The 26,459-nt window shown below is 42.0% G+C and overlaps 1 protein-coding gene across 6 annotated transcripts in view; it reads left to right on the top strand.

Annotated features, from left to right (window-relative positions):
• Positions 1-2,508, top strand: part of GK (glycerol kinase) — a 38,057-nt gene extending 35,549 nt beyond the window's left edge. For all 6 annotated transcript variants that reach the window (XM_075774690.1, XM_075774747.1, XM_075774718.1 and 3 more), the window contains one exon: positions 50-2,508. In XM_075774690.1, coding sequence (XP_075630805.1) covers positions 50-63 — 14 coding nt within the window. In that variant the 3' untranslated portion in view covers positions 64-2,508. The remainder of the gene's footprint in view (positions 1-49) is intronic.
• The last annotated feature ends 23,951 nt before the right edge of the window (positions 2,509-26,459 follow it).

Raw genomic sequence — 26,459 nt, 5'->3', positions numbered from 1 at the left:
GTTTTAGAGTAAATTCTATGTTACTAATGCACCTTCTTTCTTATTTAAGGTACTGGTAAATGAGACTACTTAGTGGACTCTCTGGATGCAGCTGATTTTTTGTTTTGTTTTGTTGTCTGAAGATATTCCACCACCAATGTGATTATACTACTTGTGCGACTAAATCCATTCATGAATCCATCTGTTGCCAGTCCCTGAGTAACCTCCCAGTGGTACACTGAAACTTAAGTCTTCAGCCCTTCATTACTCTTCTCCCTTCCCCATCAACCCCAACTGCACTGGAGGCCTTTGCGTGGACTATCTCACATCATCCTCTAAAATTTCACAAGCCCTAGCTTTGTATAACAAAACCCTGCAACTTCTGAGGTAATGTTAGATGTTTAGCCATCCTTTTTGGAGCTTTGGTACTTTATACGACACACTGCAGAAAGTTAATAATGCATTATAGAACTTCGTAAATATCTTACAGTTCTTCCAGCTGCTGTGAATTACCTATCATATGTCTGTGGTTGCCAAAGATGTTCTATTGTAGTGGCCACTGGTCTGAAACACCTTCAATGGTACAAACCTTTTAAACACTAGCTCAAAAGGTATTGTCAGTAACACACATTGCCACCAACTTGGCAATGAAGAGGTTGCTGATGTGGTCCGCGGAGTACTATCGAAACGATCAATCACAAAGTTAAAAAGTTTGGTTTGGCTTCGGGCGTACGCAGTCGGTTTGCCCGTTATAAGTATGTAAGACGCGAAGTCCTGTAGCGGTACCTGTAAAGAGATGGGGGTAACCAGATGTTTTGGTTAAGGCCATGTCTCATGTTCTTGTGCTTTTGTGTTAGTTTGGAAAGACAAATTTGATACAGCATGCTACTGACAGGACAGCTTCTTGGTCCTCAGCAACCGGTAACTCTTAAAACTACTCTGTACAATGCACTTTTCTTGACCAATACTGCACATTTTCTGTCATCCTGCTTAAGGATATTTTAGTGACTATTTGTTAAACTTTTGAAAGTTGAAGCTAACTTAGTTTTCCTTAAAGAGGGTCTGCTCCAAATTAAGTATTAGTACTTTAGTTCTTGATCTCGTTCAGTATATCTCAGGGACCAAAATCTCCCATTTGGTTTCCATGTCCATAGTTTTAACAGCAAGTTGTCACAAAATGTGCTGGGACAACCCAAAACCCTGGCATGGAAGCGTAAGCACTTGGCACCTGAAACAGGCCATTGGAATTTGCAGGCGATGTGCGTTGATGACCGAGTTGCGTCCACTTTGAAACTTTTTGTCCTCCACAGGTAAAGGAGGGAGGCAATAACCTTCAGCTTTCCTGTTTGTACCAACAGCATGACAAATGCCAGCCTTATTGATTAGGTCAGAGAAAATGTGTTCTTGTGTAGTGTCATTCAATCAGTATAGAATGATTGCGAGGTTAAATGTGGGAACAACATGGAGATATTTGAAAGATGCGTTTAAATGCACTAGGAGTTAAAGGGAGCGGGGTTTTGCGTGCGTTTTTTCATAAAGATTTTTGTCTGTAAAAAAGTAGTCTTTAACAAAGTTTGTTTTTCTTTGTTAAACTAGAATTAGAGGCTTAGTTTTTAAAAAGATGTTAAATATTGTGTGTCTGAAGCAATGGGTTGCACAGAAGTTCAGGTCTGTACGATGTGTTTAGTAGCAAATGCATATTAATTGCCTTTTGTTATCAAGTGCAATGACCTTTGAAAATGTGACTTTTAAGTAAGAAGTTAGAGAAGGAACATTTTTCATCCTGTGGTTGCATGTGTAAATTCAGCGGGGGATTTTTGTGCACAGGTGAAAATACAACATCATTCAAATCCCATATCTCCTATAAATGCTCAAACGTGAGGTGTGACAACAAAAATTTCTGGCTTTTCCAGTTTGTCTTGGAGAGGTGAAGAACGAGTGAAAAATGAAAATGAACCCATAGAAAAATCTTTATAGTCCTTACCTTTACTGGGAGCCGTTGCTGATCCCACCTTACCCCAAGGAACGGAACTAACAGCAGCCTTTGGAGCACACAGGGCCAGGGCAGCACACACCTCGAACTCTGGACTTCTGAGTGTGACTTCTTGCCAAAACGACCGAAGTACTGAACCCGGGAATGATTAATGTGGAAGTGTTGCCTTTGCCAGTGATGTATGTGGCGGGGGGAAAGGTAGCACGTAGTAAGTAGGAGGGGAGGGTTTTTTGCTGCTTTTCTGACTTATCTTTTACTGGGAAACACAAGCCCTATTACTTTTTCACTGAGTAAAAATCATTATTTTATTTTCAATTGCTGTTGCAAATATTTTTTAAGAATTTCACACCACTTGTTAACTTTCTACCAACATAGTTGAAATATATTGTAAACTGTGTGTTGGGGGGGAGGGGACAAACTGTTGAAAGTTAGCTTTTTGTGAAGCTGTGATTTATTTTTTTCTATAAATTACCAGATTTATAAATTCTTACTTGAGAAATGCATTAACTTGGTATTAAAATACCATAAAAAATTGATGTCAGCTGTCAGTTTATTCTTGCACGTTATCTTTCAGACACATTTTCATTAATGTTTTTTACATGAGGCATTAGTATACACTGATGCATATTAAACAACGGAGCACCCTCTCTAAGTATCACAGATGTATGCTTTAACTTGCTCAGATATACGGATCAAACACCTGCAGTACCGCATTCTGCTTTTCAGTGATATATTCAGTTTCAAGGACTGGATTAGAAATTACATTTCCTCAAGTCCCTCCATATTCAGGAAAAAGCGGGAAAACACAAGTAGGATGACGAAAACAGGCTCACTCGTGATGATACAGGTTTGAGCCGAAGGTCTGGAACAGCTTTGCTTGGTGGGGCCAACAGGCCAAATGGTTTTTTGCTCTTACACCGTGGTCTGCTAAGTGCTACAGATTACAAAGCCATTGTGAGCTGGGAGAAGAAATGCTCATGAAATAGAAAATGTAGCCAGAAGCTTAAGGTATTTCTGTTGTTTTAAGAAAGAAGCATGGGGGTATGTGTATGGAGCGTGCCTGCTAGGTTCTTGTTGTTCTACCTAGCTCCCAAGTGTATTCTGCACCTCTAGTGCTGCATAATTCTACCAAGGATATAGTCTTCATCCATAGTCCCCTATATTGAAATCAGTTGTGTGAGTCAGAAACAACCACCCCCCACCAAAAAAAAAAAATAAATTACCAGCACAGAAACCTTAGGCAACATGTTATTACTCAATACCGGACTTCTCCCACTGCTCATGAGACTCTAGAGTCTTTCTCTCACACAGCAAAGTTAACAGGCTGTCCTTAGCCGTGCTGCACAAGAGCATACTCAAATTTCATGATTCATCAAGCTGGAATATTATGAGATGAGAACTTTATTAATGTAATTAGTACCAGAAATGTATATGCATAAAGAAAGCTAGTACAATATCTAGTCTATTATTGGAACTCTATACAAACAAGCTTCTTAATACCCTTATCAGCATCCAAGCCATAATCTTTCTTTTCATCTAAAGAATCCTAGTTCTGTAGCTATTGGAATGCCATCCCAGTAAGAGCTGTAATACAAGCCCAGTATGGTTTGGGTTTTTTTTTTAATTATTATAATTGACTGTCATTTATGGAACTAGTACTCATCAGTCCTGGAGATAAGGGCAGGGAAATAAGTAGCAGCCCTTTAAAGCTCGGGAATGGCACAGAAACTTTGCTGGAATGATTTTCCTGTGCTGTGCAGAAGGACCTCTACAGGCTGGGGAAACTGGCTGGCGGGAACCTCGTGAAGTTCAACAAGGGGACCTGCCAAGTCCTACCCCTGGGAGGAACAACCCCCAGCACCGGGGCGTGCGGGGGGCCGACCCCTGGGAAACAGCTTTGCAGAACAGGTCCTGGGGGTCCTGATGACACCAAGGTGAACATGAGGCAGCAATTCCAAGAAAGAAGGCAAGGAGCACCAGGGGCTGCATCAGGCAGAGCATCACCTGCAGGTCGAAGGACATGATCCTTCCCCTCTGCTCAGCCCCAGTGAGGCACACCTGGGGTGCTGGGTCCAGCTCTGGGGTGGCCAATGCGAGAGACACGAACGTGCCAGAGCGACTCCTGTAGTAGGCCACAAAGGTGGCTAGAGTATTGGAGCATCTCTCTTATGGGAGAAGCTGAGAGGTCTGGGACTGCTCAGATATAAACATCATCTGCAGGTTTGGAGAAAGCTCAGATATAAACATCTGATGCAGGCAGTAAAGGCAATGGAGCCAGACCCTTCTCAGGGGTGCCCAGTGACAGGATGAGAGGACACGGGTACAAACTGAAACACAGGAAATTCCATTCAAACAAAAGAAAACAATTTTTAACTCTGAGGCAGCATGTTGCTCAGAGAGGTTGTGGAGTTTCCATCCTTCGAGATACTCAAAACCCGACGGGACGTGGCCCTGCTCTTGCTGACCCTGCTCTGAGCAGGAGGTTGTGTCAGATCATCTCCAGAGGTGCCTTCCTGCCTCAGCTGGTCTGCGAGTCTGGGATTAGGTCAGCCCAGCCTGTGTCCAGCGCAGGCTGAAGGCTGGAGCCAGCTAATAATAAAGGCCAGTGGCAAGGAAATGCTTGTTTATTTGGACAAAATCAGTTCACTTTGCTTGAATCAGTTTTCACCCACTGTTGTATTTCAACATTATTCAGCTGGCATTATTACTATTTGTTTTGGAAGAGTCAGCCCTATTGTGTGGGCTTATTATCTTACTCGGTTTAGTTTTGAGAGAGAGTCTTTTAAGCAGTTGCTAGTTCGTATTTAAGCAGTATGACTGTTTTTCAGATTCCTGATTGCTTTAGTTAATACCCCATTTTTCATAGGGGATTATACCACCAGGTACTTCAAAGCAGCCCAAAAGACAAGCAGAGGCTAACATGCTTCCAAAGAGATCACAGTTGAAGTGTAGTTAGTAAAACCTAAAAACATGGGTTCCTTAAATTTTTGTAATGGGAAGACATCAGTTTGGGAGTAATATCTTTTTGTTTGTGGTGTTTTTTTCTTTTAATCCATGGGCTGCTGATCTGGGGGTTCCTTCCCTGACTATGCTTGAAAGCACATTCACTTCAGTTGGACGGATCTCCCGCATCGTTACTTTTCAGCTCTGTGGGGATGGAGCGCTCTGAGGAGTGAAGATCCAGCAGCTCTGGCTTCCTGACTGCCTGGTACACTTCTTGGGTCTTGTGCAACTGGAAAAGAACTTGCAGACAGGACGGTTTTGGTGCTCACTTGTCACTGTCTAGAAGAAGCGTTTTCCCTCCCAACTCTAAAGCAGCTGCAGTTGTCTTCCGTTTGTTTTGGCAACAGGTTGGGTTAGTCAGCGTGCTCAACAGCACCCACATTTCCTATGCTGCTTCATAAACAGCTTCAGGAGTTTTGAGTCTATCACTGTTGTCTTGCAGGTGAACAGATTATTGAAAATGTGCCGTAGAGCTTACTGTTTGATGCAGAGAAACTCAAGATTCATTAACTGTTGTCATTGGTGTTTATGAGCCCAGAAATCCCTTCTGTATTACTACTCCATGTCCAACAACAGGATGTTGTATAACACAAATATTAGTGCCCCCCTACGCATGATGTTTCAGTATCAGCATCGCTTTCTTCCACAAATAGTGAAGCCGAGTACAGCTTCATTTGAAGGAAGGTTACTTGAAAAACTGTGTATATGGCTTCAACCTCAATCTGCTTATAACTAGAATCTAATACCAAGTCTTCTGTGGACGGTACCTTCTGGAAATGAATGTGCCAGTGCTGCTTGTCAGCTTTGATTTTTCAGGGAGAATTGATTCTTCAGTTGTTCAGTTCTGAAAAACTGACGCTTTGGCAGAAGAAACTGCTTTTACAAGGAGAAAAGCTTTTAGAGCTCTTGCACTACAAATACTGGAGGCATCACATATTCTCCAAGATTTTTGGTTTTGTTTTAAGGAAGAAGGGGGAAAGAGGGGGTAGTGACCTATCTGTAACGTGCAAGAACGCTGTCGTCATCATTAAGAAAAATATGAGATAACTTTAATATTGTTCTCTAAATAATGATTGTTGTGTCTTGATTAAACTTCAAGACATGGATTATTAAGTTTGTATTACCAATGCAAGCTATTCTTGCTTGGACCCTAGTTAGTCTTCAACAAGTTGCAAACCACTTCATGCGCAACATGATGTCTCTACTCTGTGACCCGCTAATACATAAACCTTAAAGTAAACAAATTGTACTGTACCTTGGTTTGGGTTTGAGCTCCCTGATTAACTTGCGACTCAAGAGTTGTCCAGGGCCATCAGACTCAGCAGCAGATTTCAGATCATGCAATCATTTCTTTCTTTGGTTGTTACCAATCTTTTTGTTTGCTGATACTACACCAACAAGCAAGTGTATACAATGCAAGGTTTGTCGAACTACGCAATGTTAGGTAAAATGCGCATTAATTAAATTAATTAAATTAAACATAATAGTGCTGAAAGATTCTATTTGCTAATCTTGAAATAAGTTATTTGTTTATTCATGAGTATGTGAAATACTGAGTCCCAATTGAGGCATATTATATATGGGAATATGCAGGTATGGTTTTATAATTTGGTGTGTGAGGTAAGCACTTAGGAAAGATAGAAAAAACATACCAGAATTTTAGCAGTTCAGAACCCAGTGTAACACAGTAGTAGATCAATATAACAAGCAACAGGATAGTTGAAGGTCATAACAGTAGGATGATACTGGTTTACAGAATATCCTTGAATATCTGAAATTTTTGGAAGATTTTGTTATAGCTTCATTAAAAAAAGAAAAAAATCAGTTATTCCCACTTGCCTTTCAAAGCAGCATCTGTCGAAACTATCACAGCAGCATTTGGCACAGTATTCTCAAAATGAAAATGTTGAAATCATAATTTAAATATTTATGCAGAAACATGAGTCACAGCTGTACTACGTTACAATAGAAACAGAGATAACATCAGCACATGAGCAGTTCATTTACACACTGTAGATCAGTATTGCCAAACTAGTTTGCAGTATATGTGTAGTACTAAACACATATGAGGAAAGGCGGTGACCTCTTTCATCATAAAATAAAAAAACAAGAGGTGTGGAAATTCTTATTTACAGAAATTCCCTTAAGACTGTTAATGTTGTGAATTTTCACCCAAAAGTCATGAAGTTGCAGTACTGAGGTTACACATGGACCTAATAGTCCATCTGCACAAAGTAGCCATTAAAGTATAATTAGGCAGTTTCTTTCTCTCTGTGGATATTTAATCTTGGACACTGCCTAGACTTTGAAATGAACTGATGTTCCATAGTGACGAAAATGAATGTAAGTAGGGTAAGGCTGGAGTTTATTTTTTTTTTTAAGAAGTCAGAGGTTTTGTAGTGCATAAGGCATGAGTTCTCATTATTGTGGTGCTTGAAATTATGCTGAAGTACAATATTTCCACAGGCATTTCCAAGACACCTCTGCTAACAGTTGTTGGTTTATTATTTTGGGTTTGGTTATCTATTCCATCACTTAGAGTCTGGACTCTGTGTCAGTAACAACATTCCTGTTTCAGAACAGGAACAATAAGCTGGGTTTCTCCATTTGTACCCTCCTCCTGCTTCTGTAGTGAGATAATGTCTGACAGTCTTAGGGCACATGAAATCGTGCATCTAGATGCCAGACAGCATCAGGCTTTAAAGATACGTTCATCTGAGCATATACTCCTTATCCACCTTTATAGAGCTAATCCTTCCTCTTGCATCTTGACAGGCAGCTGTGTAGCCAGTCCAAAAGAAACACTGTACAGAGTGATGAACTAAAGCAGAGTTATGCTTAAGTCCACACATTGGGTGTTTGTTGGGATTCAGTGTAGTATCTTATAGGGGCTTTTTATGGATCTGGCTTATAGTATGACAAGAACAGAGTACTGCTTCTGGAAGACAGCATTCAACAGAGAAAAAAAAAGTATTTGATGCACTGTATAAAATCACAGAATCACAGAATGGTTTGGATTGGAAGGGTCCTCAAAGATCATCTAGTACCAACCCCCCCTGCCATGGGGAGGGACACCCTCCACTAGACCATGTTGCCCAAAGCCTCATCCAACCTGGCCTTGAACACTTCCAGGGAGGGGGCATCCACAGCTTCTCTGGGCAACCTGTTCCAGTGCCTCACCACCCTCACAGTAAAGAATTTCTTTCTAACATCTAATCTAAATCAACCCTCCTTCAGCTTAAACCCATTACCCCTTGTCCTGTCACTACACTCCCTGATAAACAGTCCCTCACCATCTTTCCTGTAGGCCCCTTCAGGTCCTGGAAGGCCGCAATTAGATCTCCCTGGAGCCTTCTCTTCTCCAGGCTGAACAATCCCAACTCTCTCAGCCTGTCCTCATAGGAGAGCTGCTCCAGCCCTCTTATCAGCTTTGTGGCCCTCCTCTGCACTCTCTCCAACAGCTCCATGTCCTTCTTGTACTGGGGACCCCAGAGCTGGATGCAGTACTCCAGGTGGGGTCTCACGAGAGCAGAGTATGTATATTTGCATTTGTGTAAATGCAAATACTCCCTCTCCATCCCAACTGCAATGCTGAAGTCAGGCCCACACTGTAGCCCCTTGCCAGCACAGCTGTGCTACCCGTGGGTATAAGGATACTTTGCTTGGTTGGTATCTTAGCGCCCACCTACATCAGCCATAGTGGCAGTGCTGTGCCTTTACTGGCTTCATTGGCATTTTAGGTGGGGACTGCTCTAAAATCTCTGCATTACCACAGCAAAATTGCTTTACTGCTGTCTTATTTCTCTGCATTAAGAAATGCTTTTGCGGACGCAGCCTTGGCGTCTTGGGCTTGAATCAGCCCAGACTGTTATCAAAGCAATTTTAATAGCTCATTTTTCAGGCCAAGTCACATAATGCTTCTAATTTAAACAAAGTAGAATAAATATAGTCTATTCAAAAGTAATCTTTCTTCAGTGAAGACAAACTTTCAAATATGAGAAAGACTATGAGAGTATATTGTATATGAGAGTATATTGTATATTCTCATATGAGTATATGAGAAAGAAATTAACAGTAAGACTTTAAAAAAAGAGCCCTCAAGTGATGGTATCACTCCATTTGGATATGTGCACAGGTAAGATTGATTGATTCCTCCAGCCCCTTTGTTCCTTAGACTGATCTTTGCTAGCATCCCATATGGTGGAAATTTTCCAAAGAACAAAAAACCAGATTTGTCACCACTTTCATTTTTCTACCAGAGCAGATGTTGAGGAAATGTGGTCCTAACTGTAAAAATGAAACTCCTGCTTCATGAGCTCAGGAACTAGACATTGCTGGCCTATTGCATGCGAGTCATTATTTAAGCAAGGCATCTTTTGTGCTCAAAAGCCATTTGCACAGATATTTATTATGTAATTTATTATGTTCATTTTCAACAAACACACTTTTATTTTGCTGCTTTGACCTTTGCATCATTTGCTAGTGCCACCTAGGTTAGCATTAAGTTAATGCCACAAGTGACTTGAGAGAAAATTGTAAATTATTATGCAGTATATAAACAACTGCAATATATATAAAAAAAATCTATATGATTATGGTACGTTCTGCTTTAAATCTGAAGCTTTTGAGTGATTAGAAGTTTAAAGCATAAATTCTATTTTCTGAACAAAGGAGCTTTCTTAATCACATTTTGCCTGTGCTGAAAAGCACCATCTGTTTATAATTTTTTAAAAAAGGCATGTGTTGACTGCATTCATTTCTCAGGAAAGCTAAATTCATTTATAATTAAAGGTGCTCGCTTGGCAGTATGACAAACAGAAGCCCTTTGTTTATTCACAAAACAAGCCGAGCACGAGCAGCAGACTAAGTCTTACTCTCGTACCCTTGTGCACCACATACGCAGGTGAATTCTTCTGCCAGTTAAATCTGGACCATCTCTTCGAGCATTAGGATGTCTGCTGAGATTACACTTTGTCCTTGTGTAGCTACTTGTCTGATAGATACCAAAGGAGTTTCTAACCCCACTGTCAGTGGGCAAACAACCACTAAGGGCGCCGGTCTTCTGTCAATAACCTGTGGCTGAATCAGCCAAGTAGCAACCTGGCATTCTGGATCCCTTTCAGTCATCTGTATTTTTCTTTTCTTCATTCACTGGCTGTTTTGTTGTGGGCCCCCTCATATGTTTAGAAATAAGACTTAAATCCAACTAGTCATTTCTAAACACCTGTGCTAGACGACTGCAGTGTGGTGAACATCATTCATTTATTCATTATTCTGCTGGTTTTCCTTTTCAAAAACACCATGTCATGTATCCTAGTAGACATGAAAAGGGGGCGGGTTCCCTTAACGCTGGTTAATTACGGATGTAATAATCCTGTTTGTGATGCTTATGGTTGTACATAAATTTAAGCCTAGCTCTTAACCCATCAAGACCAGTAAGCCTCCTGGTCTTCATCTCATCAGGCCTGTGAGCATGCCTGAAGACCCCAGCAGCACAGAGCCAGCCATGTAGTAGAACAGCAAGCCACACGCACCAACTCCACTAACTCCCTCCGCCATGAGGCGCAAAAAGATTCTTACCTCAGTTATTCATGACATCTAACAGCGTGGTGTTCTCCTTGCTTCCCCTAAAAAAGAAGCAGATGAGCTTGTATCTAGTGGTGTGCCCCAGGGGTCATGCTGGGTCCAGTCTTGGTCAACATATTCCTCAATGACCTGGACGAGGGGACAGAGTGTACCATCAGCAAACTTGCTGACAATCCAAAACTATGAGGAGTGGCCAACACACTGCCGTTCAGCATGATCTGCACAGGCTGGAGAGTTGGGCGGAGAGGAACCTAATGAAGTTCAACAAGGGCAAATGTTGGGTCCTGCACCCAGGGAGGAATAACCCCAAGCACCAGTACAGGTTAGGGGTTGACCTGCTGGGAAGCAGTGCTGCAGAGAAAGACCTGGGAGTTCTGGTGGACAACAAGTTGAGCATGAGCCAGCAGTGTGCCCTTGTGGCCAAGAAGGCCAATGGTATCCTGGGGTGCATTAAGAAGAGTGGTCAGCAGGTCAAGGGAGTTATCCTCCCCCTCTACTCTGCCCCGGTGAGGCCACATCTGGAGTCCTGTGTCCAGTTCTGGGCTCCCCAGGTCAAGACAGACAGGGAACTACTGGAGAGAGTCCAGCAGAGGGCTGCAAAGATGATGAGGGGACTGGAGCATCTCTCGTATGAGGAAAGGCTGAGAGAGCTGGGGCTGTTTAGCCTGGAGAAGAGAAGACTGAGAGGGGATCTCATCAATGCTTATAACTATCTAAAGGATGGATGTCAAGAGGATGGGGCCAGACTCTTTTCAGTGGTGCCCAGTGACAGGACAAGGGGCAATGGGCACAACCTGGAACACAGGAAGTTCCATCTGAATATGAGGAAAAACTTCTTCACTGTGAGGGTGACCGAGCACTGGAACAGGCTGCCCAGAGACGTTGTGGAGTCTCCTTCTCTGGAGAGATTCAAAACCCACCTGGACGTGATCCTGTGCAACATGCTCTAGGTGATCCTACTTTAGTAGAGGGGTTGGACTGAATCTCCAGAGGTCCCTTCCAACCCCTACCGTTCTGTGATTCTGTGATTCTACTGAGAACACATGGTTTCAGTGCCCAGCAGAGATGACAGCTAGGCTATGAGTGCCCCTCTCCCTTCCATCAGCTGAAATCTGACCTTGTGGAGAACCGCAGGAGGAGGTGGATGCCATGGGGAACAGCCAGCAGGCAGGGTATGGACTCCCCCCCACCCCCTCCTGGCCCGCAGGGGCTACCTTCCCCACCCCTTCGTGTTTGGGCATCACAGCAGTGGGACCCACAGCTTGCCTTGAATGTGTGCCCAACGTGCAGCACAAGGTGGTACTTTTGGGGAGACTTTGAGGATTAGTTCTGGACCTTCAAAGACAGTGAGGCACAGTGCTCACAACAGGACTAACTCACCTGGGGTCACACCGGGAGTCTGGGGTGCTTTCGCTCAGGTCTGTCACTCTCAAACAACAGGACCTAGACAGATACGTGTAGTTTGATCAAAGACCAAGTCCTTAACCCGGATGGCAGCCAAGGGCAGCCACCACTCAGCCATTCACTTCATGTCAGCTTTGCCCAGGTGACATTTAGAGACCTGCTAGGGGGCTCTTGACAAAAATAAAACCAATTTTAAAATTCAGACTACTGTAATTGCATGTGTTTAATCAAAATTATCAAGCAAATTGTGTAAAGGAAGTTGACTTAAAACAGTACAAAAGCTTTAATTAAAATTTATTTCAGAATGTAGAAGGAGTCCACCAAGTTTTATAATTAAATCTTGGCAAAAGGATTTTAATGGAAAATGCCAGTGCGTAAATTGCATTAATTGTGTAACGCTACTCAACATGGCTTTCTCTGCTGCTTTACTGATGGAGTAGGAAGAAGAATAAAAAGACCGTGCTGAAACCTCGCTGCACAAGAGTGTATATTACTCACTTCAAACTTTTTCCTTTTTAATAGAATGCATTACCTTAACTTTCAGAGGGAGGAAAGTAATATTCTTAGTGGTGAGAAACAGCTGGATGTCATTAACGGCTTGAAAGTGGAGGTGGTGCTTTCATCACTTCCACTTTCCCTTCCCTCCCTCCTCCCTTTTGCGTCCTTTTCAGAGCCATACCTTCATTTTCCCTGTTCTGACCCCAAACTACAGCTTTCTGGCAAAATGAAGCTGGATTTTCTGAGTTTTCCTTCCATATTTTGTCAAGCCCCTGATCCCTTTGCATACAGGGCAGGGAAAGGGAAGAAGCAGCTCTCCCTTTAACAAGCTGATTTAACAATTCCTCTGTAACTCTTCCTATTTAATGCACACTTCATACAAGATTGGCATCGTTTGTTTCTAGGCAAAGAGCCTGACTCAACGCAGGTAGCTCTGTGCTGGAGAAATCTACCACCCATCTCTCCTCCGGAGGTGCGGGGGGGAAAGGGGGGTGCGACGGGGCGGGCGGCCATCCCCATCCAGCTGCAGTGGGGAGCGTGGGGGTGGCCGAGCTCCGGGGCTCTGGGCTGCCACGGCACACTGTGAGCTGCCCTCCAGCCCTGACCCCCTCCTTCCTTGCAAGCAGATTTTTTCATCCAATCTCGAGAGCAGTCAAAAAAACCCCGGCAAATCCGAGGGGATATATTCCTCTTGTTATCCCAAATCTGTTCCTACGTCTTCCCTCGTATGCTCCGTTGGCAGGAGGAAGGACAGAAGAAATGGTTTTCATATGATCTAGCCTTTCTCCTCACCGTTATTCTGCGTTTGGTTTTGCGCATAAAGAAAGTCTGATGGTTTCCGAGAAATAAGGGGGAAAAAAGGGCTCTGCCTTTTGCAATAGCTGCTGTTTGTTGCTCTCTCCAGGAAAGAGACGTTGTCAGGCAAAAGGGGATTTCTTTGGGGCAGACCAATATAAGAAGATCACATTTTGCAGGAATAGCTCCAGTAGGAGCCAAAGTGCCATTACTGAGGACAGATCTGGAAAAGGTCACAAAACTCAAACAGAAGGGTCGTCAGCCTGCTTCTTTTTGTTCACTCGAACAGTCGGGATCCAGTATTATCTGGATACTATAGCCAGTATATTATATATAATATATATGTAAAGATGAACTTCTCTGTTGTGACGTACTCTTTCACCCAACGCTCGCTTCTGATTGATTACTGCTCATCCGTTTGGCAACAGGGGACTCGGCTGCTCTTTGTTAATCAGTTCGGAAGAGCCCTGGTCGCACTCCTAGGTGGTCAATAAATGAGTTACAGCCAGCGGCATTTCCTTCTTTACAGCTCTATCCAAAATGGGTTTCAGCGACACATCCATGATTCTGGGGTGGAAGTTAAAGCTCGTCGTTAGGAAGTTACTCATCGCAGCGGGGCGGGGGCGGATGTTTTTCATTGCCACCAGCCTCTCCGTTGCTGTTAGCCTTTTAACTGGTGAGGAAAGTCAGGATGTCTCATCACTGCCCCAGGGACCTTGTATTTACCACCAAATGGAGGTAGGTGTATACCCTCGGGGGCACAGGCAATATACAGGATTTATTTCCTTCCTCCAGGGGACTACTGCTGGTGTTCCAGCCACGGATTCTTTGCTTTTCCACTTTCTCCTTCCCTAGGGATCACTTTTGCATCTAATGCGATTGCCATTGTTAACTTTAATTATTCTAATACAAGTTTCACAGTACTTAGAGTTCTGGATTAAAATTATTACTTGCATATATATATATACACACCTATTTTAAAGCTTCTAGTTTTCACCGTTTCAAATTTTTCTCCCTCTCAAGCTCAAGAAGATGACAAAAATAATTGTATTTTTCAAATCATGTAGTGTTTGAGTTGTTGGACTTGGTAGGATATTTCTGCACTCTAACTGGACTTTGGACAACAGCTTTTAGATAGAAGGTCTGTTGAGTCTACTAGAGCTTATATTCTCTTTATTTCTGTGTACCTTTTTTTTTTTTCCTCTATGTAGAGTAGTGGCAGTATGTCAGGAATACTGTACTTGAATTTTTTTATTTTTCCATTACCTCCCTTTCTTAAAAAAGAAACTTAGACTGTAGTGCTTCATACAGCAGTAATATGTCAAATAGCTGATTTTTATTTTTAGTTAAATAGTATTTTATATATTATTTTATGACTCTCTATTTGTAGTTAAATGGTATTTTCTTCTTTTTAGGATTTAATCTCTAGCATGATTGTCTTAATAGTAGTCTGATATTTCTTTATGGTGAGGGGGAAGCAAATAAATGAGTTTATTATTAGAATGCAAGAAGTTCATAGACTACTCTAAAATCAAAATGTGAGTAGGTGGATGAATATGTAAAATCCTTGTAATTCTTGTGCTTTCCAGACTGCGTGGTGGGACTTGTAGTACTTATATTGTATCACCGATCTATTACATATGAACTGTGATGACCCATCAACTCCAGATTAAGTTCTGAGCCAGAGTGTTTGTTTCCTTACATGATCATTTTAGTTTCAAAATAACTTTCATTCCATTTCTGTTGTTCCTGATGGGGCTAATGAGCAATGCTTATGTAAAATAACCCAAAAAGTTTTTATGTTAAAGCCCAAGAACTTAAATACTGGTGAGAAAGAATTTTTGATAAGAACTTTGCTATTCTGAGCTGTGATTTGCCATTTAAAACCAGCCAAGTGATGCTTACGTAGCTCCTCCAAGATAAATATTATGTAGTGGGTCGTTGATTGGGACTCTAAATGTCTGTGGGGAGTGATCAGGTCTTGTTTGCACATTAATGGCATTTTCAAACCCTTAAACTTGATCAGAGTGAGAAGGAATAATAAAGAAGGAGGTTTAGGGTTGTGGGCATATGCCCATATGTTGACTGGATCGTGACTACGTCTAAAGAGATGGTTTACTCCATCAGTTACCAAGACTGAACTGAGATCAAGAGAAGACAGGGTGTTTTCTCCTTATTTTCTTCAGCAGATGGAGCAGTTTGGCAGTGCCTGAGGACATCTTTTTTATCATTTCCATAATTAAACAATAGACAATTAAGTGTAAGTAGTGGGAATAAAAGTGGCTTGAGTATCCACTGGGGTTTTTAGTAGCTGAAGGGAAGCTGTTGCCAGAAAATCCTGTGCCGTGGCCGCTGGCACAAGACTCGCTGCGTGGCTTGCCCAGCGCAGGGGTCACGCCTGGGCTGCCGGAGACCCGGGGAGCTGCTGACCGCGGCTGACTCCGGCGGCACTTCCCACCGCTCGGCAACCTTTTCCCGGTCGTCCCAGAGACTTCATCAGGCTGAGGAGAGCAGGTGGTGGGGCTGACACTGGTTTCACCACTTGCTTTACGAGTGTTGGTGGAGCGGAGCTGGGGGCTGCTGGTGCGAGGATGACGACCCTGAGATGAAGAAGCAGCAGTCAGTGCCGTGCTCCAGTCGCCCTTTCTGCCTGGCACAGGCCGCTCGCAGCAGCGGTGCGCGCCTGACTGACACTGCTCCTCCCCGAGAACAAGCCTCAAACAACCGCTACAAATTCTGCCGGTATCGGGCAATACTTCTTACGTTAACTCGCACAGGGAGAACTTTCAACCCATCTTAGAGCAGTGTTTATTTCAATGCTTGCTGTGTACTTGGTAAATGCAGCGAGGAAGGATCTGAATGCACAAACAATATGCAAAGCCTGACTGTACTTTGATTTTAAGAAAAGGAAAGTTATTGCCTTTAAATTCTATGAGATACGTCAATGCTTTCCAGACAATTTGTAAGCTCCTTTCGCCCAGCACTGAAACATGGCCGTATCTTTTGTGTGGAATGAAAGTGAAGTTTAAAGCAAAGGCATTAATTTGCTGGTATCTGCTGCGGCACCTCAATTTGAAATTGCATGGAGCATATAGCTCGGTATGCTGGGATATCAGTAAAGGCAGCAACTCTCATTTGAAATTGGTACACATCTTTGATACTACCTTAAAAAAATCAGTGAAAATGAATATGTGCAGTGCAAACCATAGCTCCTGTTCTGAGTGAGTTTTGTCTACCTAAGCTGAATTTTGTATAAGTATTTTAAAGGTGAAGTACAAAAATTAGAGCAGATATCGTAAGTCTCTATGAGTTGTGAATACATGGCGCCTCGATTTGGCAACTAAACAAAACTATCGATGCATGTTGCCATTTGATATCTTAAGAGCCTCGTAAAAAACAATGAAGCAATCACTATTTTACTGAGAATTGAAACTTGATTTAAGCTGAATAAATATCCTTAAATTAAAAGATATCTAACGGTCTGTGTGGGCAGCACTCTGGTCATTTACTTTCACTGTGTTTCCTCTTGTGCTTTTCCCATCTTTTAGTTCTAACTTGAAGGACAGGAAGAATTTTTGGTTTCCACTGAAGGTACATTTATTCTTTGTCTTTCCAGGACAGGCAAGTGCAAAAAAAATAATACCCAGGACAAAGTGCTGGAGGAAATAGCTCTGATCCAGAGAAATGTCTCCATTCAGAAAAAGGTGTTTAACTGTATTTTAATGTTATCAGCTTCAAGGAGAGAGAAGTAGTGTGTGTTTTTTTCCAGAATAAGAAATAAACTTTGAACAATTTGCATGGTTAATTCTCCTCCCCAGTTAGGCCAGGAGGTCTGGGTTTCCTCATGAATGAGAATGACAAATATGCAGATCAAGCACTGTAATCTTGTAAACAATCATCCTTTTAGGAGACTTAGTAAAACATATAGAACAAATTTAAGTAAGGAGATCTTGGTGTGTGCCTCAGATCACAGACACGTTGAAATACCGAGGGCCTGAAGCAAAGTGAAATCAGTAAATGTAAGGACAGGGTAGCAAAGTTGGAGCAAGAATTTTTCAGGGGGAAAAAAAAAGTTGGAAAAAGTAATAAATGTTTCATTGCCTTAAATTAAAAAAATAGTTTAATCAATAATGGGAAAGGTACCAAAAATTTCTGTAACTTGGTATTGATTTTTGTGTTATATTTATCCTTTGAAATGCACTAGCAGGTCATTACTGAATTAGATGCAAGAACCTTGAAAAGTTAAGGACTTTTACCACCCTCAAAAGCTACATATTTGTTACTCAAGGTCACAGTGACTGTTTATTTTTGGAAAACTATTAGTTCTGCGTAGTATGCAAGGAAGAACAGTTCCAGGTGCCAGAAAACAAACCTAAAGTTTCTATTACTGTCTGTGAGGGCTCATACATAGTCCTTTCTGTTTGAAAATGAAGAGGGTTTTTTTCTCCTACTCTAACGTAATAATTTAAGTTCTATATATAACATAATAATCTATTAAGTTCCATATATAACAGCTTTTCAGTTAATCATTAACCAACATCACACCGTCAGCTGATTTACGACCATCCTTATTACAATTTTATGTTAAACCCATGGCATTTACATGTTGGACTCTGATATAAATAAATTCTAGACTAACCCAAGATGCTGTAAAAGAAAACATGCCAATCAAATAATGGCGCAGCGGTTAAAAATCCCTCTCCCCTGAAGAAATTTCATTATCTCTGCATTTGCGTGCGCGCTTCCAGGGCTCGGACCGCTCAGTCGTTGGTTTCCCCCGCGGAGCCGCCAGCGGAAGGACGAGGCGCAGCCCTGTCGTAGCGGTAGTTGTGTGGTGAACCCTCGCGAGGCTCATGGTTCTGCACCAGGTATCGAATCCTGCTGGTTTCCTGCTCCAGACGAGGACGTTCTCGGACGCAGGTATCACGTTCTCTAACCAAAACATGCTGAAAGGTCTTCGAGCTACAGCGTGGAAAGCATTTTCTTCCGCAGCTATGTCCTGCCCTGAGTTTAGGCACTCTGAAGTTCCGCGGCTCTGACCCCGTTGCCCTGAGCCCCGTCTGTATTCAGCACAGCAAGTCACCGCGGGAGCGCAGTCAGGATTTTAGGTGATCTGAGTCAGCACCTGGGCTTGCCCCACATTCCCCTGGGGGGGACAAGCTGGTTAGCAGAGAGAGATGGACCATGAGGCTGCTTAGTTAGCTGGGCACCAAACTGTCTAAGTGCGGTGAAGTTACTGTGCATATATTTCAAATATTTTTTTACTCTTTTTTTTTTAATAGTTTTTTTTTTTTTTTTAATGCATTTACTTGAGTTTCTTTATTGCTTCAAGTAATGGAAACACTTAACCTCATTAATTCAGGAGTTCTGTACAACACAGGCAGTACTATAATATAATATCAAACCTTTAGCTAGAAAATAAGTGTGGTAGACGGTTGGGCTAACCTCTAGAAGGACAAGAGTCTAAGTAGTAACTTTATTCCTAGTAGTACTGGCAATTCAGATATATCTTCGTTTCTCGTGATGGTAAGAGTTGGGATGTACTGTCTTTGTTTCATCCATCAGCTTGGCTAAGCCAAAACACTTTACCATTGTACAATGTTGATTTGGTGTATCTATATTAGATTGCCAGCCAGGCTTCTGTTTAATTACACTTTAAATTTAAATGCATGTCTTTTTTTTTTTTTAGAAAAATTTCTCTATCCCTTTTTCTCTTTCAATAGCTCATGTTCACTTCAGTGCCAGTTTTTCATTTCTCTCTCTGCTGCATTACTGTACTTTTTCTTTATGTTCTTTTTTTCCCCTTATATTTTCTATCGCTTCTTGGGGAAGAATATTCCCCAATATTCTTCAAATATTAAAGATATAGTAGGACATAAAGAACAAGGAAAACCAAGGAAATCCCCAAATTAATCGTTCTACCTAGTTCCGCTTTACAACTTTCCTTTCAGTTTTTCCTTTAACACCCTACCAACATCACAATAAATTGCCCTGGATAACCCTTTTTCCTTAATACAGCTCAAATCCTTGCATTGGGGGAAAGAAAATAATTGTTTGGGGAATTTTAAATGTAAGCCTTGCCATTTCATATTGTGTTCACTAGAAATGCTGACTGCGTGAATGGGATTAAGAGGAACGCACGGCGCTGCAGCGGGCCGGACCCCTGGCAGTGCTCGGGTGCACCTGATAAAGTACCAGCGAAGAGCTCCGGCTGGAGCCTGGGCAGAGAGGAAGACTAAATTGCTTAAATTAACTCCGGGCTATTTTGAGGACTTGTGAAGATTAGACGAAAAAAACCTAGTCCTGTCACCAGTGGTTTACTCCTTACTGGTTCTTCTTTTTACCAGGTAAAAGGTGATCTGATTAAAAATAGCATGGTATCTATAATCTATTCAGTTCTTTTTATTTCAGGTTTTGATGCCTCAGTTAATAGACATGAAATATGGTGTAGAGGCATTATTTGGGGAAAAATAAATTAATTTGATTTGAACTTTCCCTGCAGATAGGGAATTATGAAAAGGACTTTGTGCTGAGTGTCTGCTTTAATAATTCTATAAATCACGGTAAAAGAAACAGAGTTACAATGAACCTGAAACTCAACCACAGCATCTTTTATGTTCTTCCAGTGTCTAATTGCTGTATTTCACATAGAACCTGCTGTGGATTTTTTTCCCTACTTTCTCTTTGGGGAAAAAAATACACTGCTTCTGCTCTTTTCATCAGAGAATTGTTTGCTAAACCTTGTATGATTGTTTTTGTCAGACAAAATGAGGAAAATTTAATTCGTACAGTTTGATTTTTTATCAGTTTTGAAGGATGTGATTAATTCTGTTGATCTTTCCTAGAGATGATAGGTCTTCAGGTAGGCATCTTTAAATAGTAATTATTTCTGATGGGAAGAAAGGGAAAATAAATGGACTGCTAGGTATTTGCTATTTACTTTGATGACATTCAGCTTTCTTCTAAATGCCTTGTCATTATGTTTACTAGATACAGTAACCTTCACGTTTTGGTACCAAACTTTGCTATTTGTTCTCTGGTTTGCCTGGACTTGTATCTACAGTACCTTTCTCCACGTATACAGTCTGAATTGTCAAAACAAGTAACAAACACATAGATTGAAAAGGAGGCATTGAAACCTGTGGAAGACGTAGGGGAAAAAAAAAAAAGTTTTTTCTTACTGAAAGGAGAACTGAGCACACGAACACCAAAGAGACTTTTTCTTTTAATACTCTTTGCTGAGTTTCCATTATTGCAAAGGTGGTTTAGTGCTGGAAATAAGAAGTTGCACTAGCGTTGGAGCTGACTTATTCCATTCGTTACTATAAAATAAAATTGGCTTCTATAAATAAATAAAAATATATGTTCCAGTCTAATACCTACAATGTAATCTCTCCAAGTACTATAATTCAGATGTTTCAAGAACGCACATTAAACACTGAATGCTGGACACCACAGTTGTTGTGTTCTCACACATATTCCTGTAATGTATGTTAAGATTTGCCACACATCAGAATAAGTACTAGGTAATTCTCAGTACATGTTTTACTTGTGTTGCGTGGATCTACATTGGTTTAAGCAGAGTTACATTAATATGATAAATTCAGATATCTTCAGATGACTTAAAAAAACAGTGAGGAAAAAAAGCAGTGAAAAAAGAAGGATTTCTAAACCAAATTGGTTGCCCCGTTAAGGGCTGCTGCCTGTAACCTGATGACTAAGAGGTACATTTTACAGGAATAACTGGGGGTTTACCAGCATTTTATCTCATCAAAGTTGGTGGGTAAAACTAAAAGTCATTTAGATTTAGTGCTATTGGTGCACCTTTCTGCAGAGTTCAGGATTAGTGCAGCACATCAGGCCACCTTACCTTTTTTTTTTTTTAAACGATGAATCAGAAAAGAAGGAAAGAAAAAAAGTAATGGGATTTCCAATGATGGTGTGACATTTAGAGCTTTAATCTAAATTATATTTCTTCCTACAGCATATGAAGGGTCTTAATCTGCTGCAGACTTTTCATTTGTGATTTTTCAAATGGTGGCAAATGAAAGATAACATACTACAATATATTGGACCAAGAAAGCACAGCCCCTCTCTTCCCACTGTGAGCTGAGCTTGTCTCCCACATCCAGTCTTAGCCATAAGACGCATGAAGATGCTTATGGCCGGACAGCATTTTTCCTGCTTGCAGGCGATGGCCCAGGGAGCGTTTATTCTGCTGAGTGGCAGTCCCCTGGGTGCTGCATAGCACGAGATCTGCTGACACTCTGTCATATTAGTCAAACTTTTTTTTTTTTTTTAATGTTTACAAAGCCTGAGTTTACTAAGTAGAATAATTAGTTTGCACTGCATGGCTTTTACAAAATTCTAGTGAAATCAGGCAGGTTATTTTATTCCATTTCCCTAACCACCGGCCCAAGTCACCGGAGGACAGGGCCGTGCCGCTGCTGGGGGCCACAGCCCCACGCACAGCTCAGAAGGAAGGTGAAGCCAGGTGCACGTCTGATAGGGGCTTTCTTTGTGTCTCCAATGTGTCTGGAGCAAAACAGAAGAGATAATGAAAAAAAAAAAAAATCTTTCTGCAACATTTGTTTTAAATGAGAGGCAGTCAGACCACCAGGATGTAGACTGCTTTTTCCCCGCCTTGAACAGATAAAGACCAAAAAATGTCGTTGTTCCTAATCTTACTTTCCCCACTTTTCTACCTCACAATAGACCTATGACAGAACTGAACACAAAAAGAATTATTATGCCCGGAAGGAATGTTTATAGATGAGGACAGCTACAAGTAAAAGAGTTTGGTACTGTTATGCTATTAGTGTTTCTTTGATCTGATACGTACAGGGAAAATGATTTATTGTTAGCATGTTCTTAATGAGCAAGCAGTTGCACCTACGATATTGGTAACACAAAACCGGCACCCAGAAGTTATACACATGGACCCCCACTACTGCCGCCTCACTCTCTTCTCCATTCCCACAGTCACTGCAAGTGGACGTCAATAAATTGGGGCATTTATGGTCCTTGAAGGAGCAGCCTAAAATAACAGGAATGTAATTTAGTCTTAATGTAGGACTTACCTGAGTAAAAGCAGATGGCTTATTTTTCTACATGCACAGGGAAAGAGTCACTTTGAGGGTGAAACATGTTTTATTTTACAAGAGATGCTAACATAGAGTGCTGGCTCCTCTCCATATTAACAGAGGACCCAAAGTGAATAGTTCAGATGTAGACTTCAGCCATGTGGCTCTCTAAGCTTAGGTGAGATAAACATCACCTTTAATGTCACTAGTTTGCTTTACTTAAAAAAAAAACCAAAAACCAAACCAACCACCTAACCCTCTGTTCTTCACTTGCACATTACCCGTTTCCGTCCATTTCTGAATCTTCCCGTTGCTGCCTCCGTGAGAAGGAGGATAAAATTTCCTGCACAAACCCGCGTGGTCTCTTGCCCCTCACTGGCCCGGGCAGTGCATCACTGCCTGGTCACGGACTCTTGTGCCTGAAGATACCCTCCGATGACCATTTCTAAAACGTCAGTAGCAGTTAAAGATACTACCGCAATTTTTGTTTCTTCAGCAGCAGTGCGTGCTGCCCTCAGCTGACTTGCCCATCGGTTGTGGGGTTGTCACCTCAGAGGCGCGTGAGAGCCGACCCCGTGCAGCCACCCCCCAGCACCTGCCCGAACACGGGTTTCCTGCTGCAGTCGTCCATAGTTTGAGTCATCTGCTTTTTGTTTAAACTGTAAATACGCCCTTCTACATGAACTAATATGTTTGTGAACATAGATCCCGTGGATCCTGGAGCTCATTAAGAACATTCATTACTTCTTTTTCAGTATTTTAAACCAGAATATGTCCAAAGTACATGTTACCTCCTGGTAGAAAGCTTATGTTGGCACATGCCTGAGAAACATAACCTCTGAACTAATGAACTGAATTACACTGTGCACCCAGTCAGGTAGGAAAAAAAAGAATAAAGAAGAGAGAGGAAGAGGGAGAGAAAATAAGGCTGTATAATCACAATTTATTGCAAAATAATATTGAAGCGACTGACTTATCTATGTTTTATCTGACCCTTTTTCATTGCCTTTGGGAAGAGTTAGCAAGGCAAATAAAGGCATTGTTGCCACTGTGATGATAAAAGACAATCCCAAGTCACAAAACTTGCCTTGGCAATAGGGAAAAGCCCAGCTTTGGGTAGATTTTTTGTATAGTTCATAAGATGAAGATTTTTCAGTATAACTACTGAGAGAAAGCCATGATAACGGTCAGTAGTTTTGAAGTTTGTCAATATGAGAAGAAAACAAATGAGTATAGTTGGAAAAAATTATTAAGCTAAAACCAGACTGAGGTTCAGACTGATAAACCTTGGTTAGGCCTTCCAAATACGCAGGTAAGAAAATCTTTTTGTAACTGTGGTCGCATATACCTGTTGTGCATGATCAATATTGCATCTCTCTAGTGTCTTCAGGTTGAGAGGAAGAGCTTGTATTTCAAATTTCCACCCTCTCTTCTTTTTGGGAGGTGTGGTTTTAACCCTGAAGGATAACCACTACCAATAAAAAGTTAATCACAATGTCTTGAATACAGTATTTCATGTAAATAACTACACAAAGAAAACAACCTATTTTGCTCTTGATGTTCCTCACTATCATCTGACTCTTCTCACACCCGAATACTGAATATAGTAAAGAAAATAACAACTGACTGTAGTTTCTCAGCTGTCACTAAAATCTTAATCTGCCAAAACTCGCTTACTAAACCAGATGCATGTGAAGGATCCTCTTTACTTCAGCAGGACCCACGCGTGCAGCCATAGAACTGAGCTCCAAAATACTCTCTTCTGGCCAGGGACAGAAAAAAGGCAAGAGTCAGCTACCTGGCACTACACGGGCACTGTCGGATGTTCAGATGCCTTTAATGATAACACGCTGCACTTGGGTCAGTACGGTTTCAGAATGGGTAGTTCAGATCGGTTGCCCCAAAATTGGAGACAAAGAAGCAGAGGCTCTGGGAGCTGACCAAGATCATGAGGGGAACTGGTGTCCGAGGTGGTGCTGGGATTTCTGAATCCTAATGGAACAGCAAAAGTGGGAGCCTCTCCCTATAAGAAATGGGTGTGACATGTTTAATAAACCCATGTAGATTACACACATGTGAGTATCTGTCACACAGCAGGTCTTCAGCATCAGACCAGTGACCTGCAGGAGGGCCAGCGAGGCCTCTGCCTGCAGCTGGCAAAGGCAGGTGGAAAAATGTGGCAGCTGAAGAATGACATGACTTGATAAAGATCTGCATGTCTGCAGAAGTTAGAAAAACCCAGACAAGGCAAAATTCTTTTCTGGGAGACAGTAGGTTACTCCTCTGGATAAGGGACAGGTCTCTCATTTGTCAGGGCTGAGAATTTTTTTCAAAGTAGTTTCTCTTGTAGAACAAATCTGATGTCAGTAGAATTTGTGACCTGGAAAAAAAAGCAAAAGCGAAAAACAAAGCGGTAAGGAACAGCTTTGAAAACCACTGGGAAACATTTACACACTCTGCCTTTATTGCTGTAATAAACTTGCTTTCATTTTTAAAGCGAGGCATCACCATGTGGGAATTTCACACACTTGGTAATTTTTATAGCTCATGAAAACATCTGTATTTCCCTCCTTGGTGGATAGATGATTCATGTCACAACCAGAATACACTTAAATAGCTTAGCCATATTTAGCATAACATGCTGCTATTACTCTGTTGTCGTTGGTATGATTATGTCTCTTTCTTATGTTTATGTGCTACGTTCTCCTGAAGGACTGCACCTTCCGAAGTGCATTTCTACGGCTACATACTGCCAGCGGTGCGGGGCTGCCACATCCTGCAGCCTGATGGAGACCAGGCTGCAGCTGCTCCGTGCCCCCAGGTCAGACCAGCAGCAGGGCTGAACCCGTAGGCACACGTACACACGCGGGTGCAATACACAAGTATGGATACGTATGGCTGGGCACACAGATCCACACAGACACACTCAGCATTCACACGAACACAAACACCTCTCCAGTGGATCGGGATGGAGGTCTGCAGTGGGAATACACACGTGTCCAACGCGGATCCCCAGCACCTGGGCTCAGACACGGGGTCTCTCCAGGGGCTGTCCCGGCCCCTCGCCCTCCCCAGCTGCTGGCAACTGGCACACCAGAGCAGTCGCATACGCTTGCATTTTCCTCCAAAGACTCAGCCTCCTTGCCCGAGGTAGGGTACCCACCCACCCTGACCTACAAGGACTGAGGGGGTATTGCTTGGATCCTAATAATCTGATTTCCCATAACCCCAGTAGCGTGGGCGCCACGAGATTACAGTAAACCAATTCCATTTGGTTCCCAGCGAGGGAGAGCGTATTTGAAGACCAGGCAGTGCTGCGACATGAGTGACCCGGGTGACTGCAGGGAGGCTCAGCATTGCCATGGATCCAGGCAGATCAGGAAGACAAGGAGAAGGGAAAATGGCTATTGCTTCTCAGTTCTACGTACCAAAAACGCATAGCTGGGATCCAAAATAGTCAGCCTCTCAGAAGAATGGAATTCCTACTAAGGATTTGTTAGAAAAAATAGACACTGTAAAGAATCATAAATGGTAGGGCTTTGCGCCTCAGCCCCAGTGGAGGCGGGGGGAAAAATCCAAATTTCGGGATTAACTAGCAACCTAGGACAGAGCCAGTCAAAAAAGCGCATTGATACAGTTGACCCATTCTCTGCTTTTCTAAAAGATTAAACACGGAGGGGGGGAATCACACAAAGTTGTACATGAACAGCAGCTTTTGCACTGGGATACAAATTGCACCAGCCGCTATTCCAGATGGAATAACATCTCAGAATAACTATTCAATAATGAAGATTATTTTTCCTGACAGATCCTGCATGCACACAGCTGTTCCACACTCAGAGAGTTGTCTTTAAAGGTTCACAGTTAATCTATTTGGATTTTTTCGCTTCTAAGAGTGAAAAATGAGCCAAACACTTGCACCAAGAACTGTTACGGAACTGAAAGTTAATAATTTAGAAATATTTTTCTATCTGTCAGATAACCTCGTTTAAGGAACCATCAAATACTTGGGGAACCTCCTTGCCCAAAGCAGGATACATTTCATCTTGGACTAGAACTGGAAGGCAATCAACCCAGAAAACAAGACAGAACATTTAAAGTGTACATAGTATCATGTT

Source organism: Balearica regulorum, chromosome 1, assembly GCF_011004875.1.
Source record: "Balearica regulorum gibbericeps isolate bBalReg1 chromosome 1, bBalReg1.pri, whole genome shotgun sequence".
Lineage (NCBI taxonomy): Eukaryota > Metazoa > Chordata > Aves > Gruiformes > Gruidae > Balearica > Balearica regulorum.
Note: the sequence above shows the minus strand (reverse complement) of the source record. Positions and strands in the feature narration are given on the sequence as shown.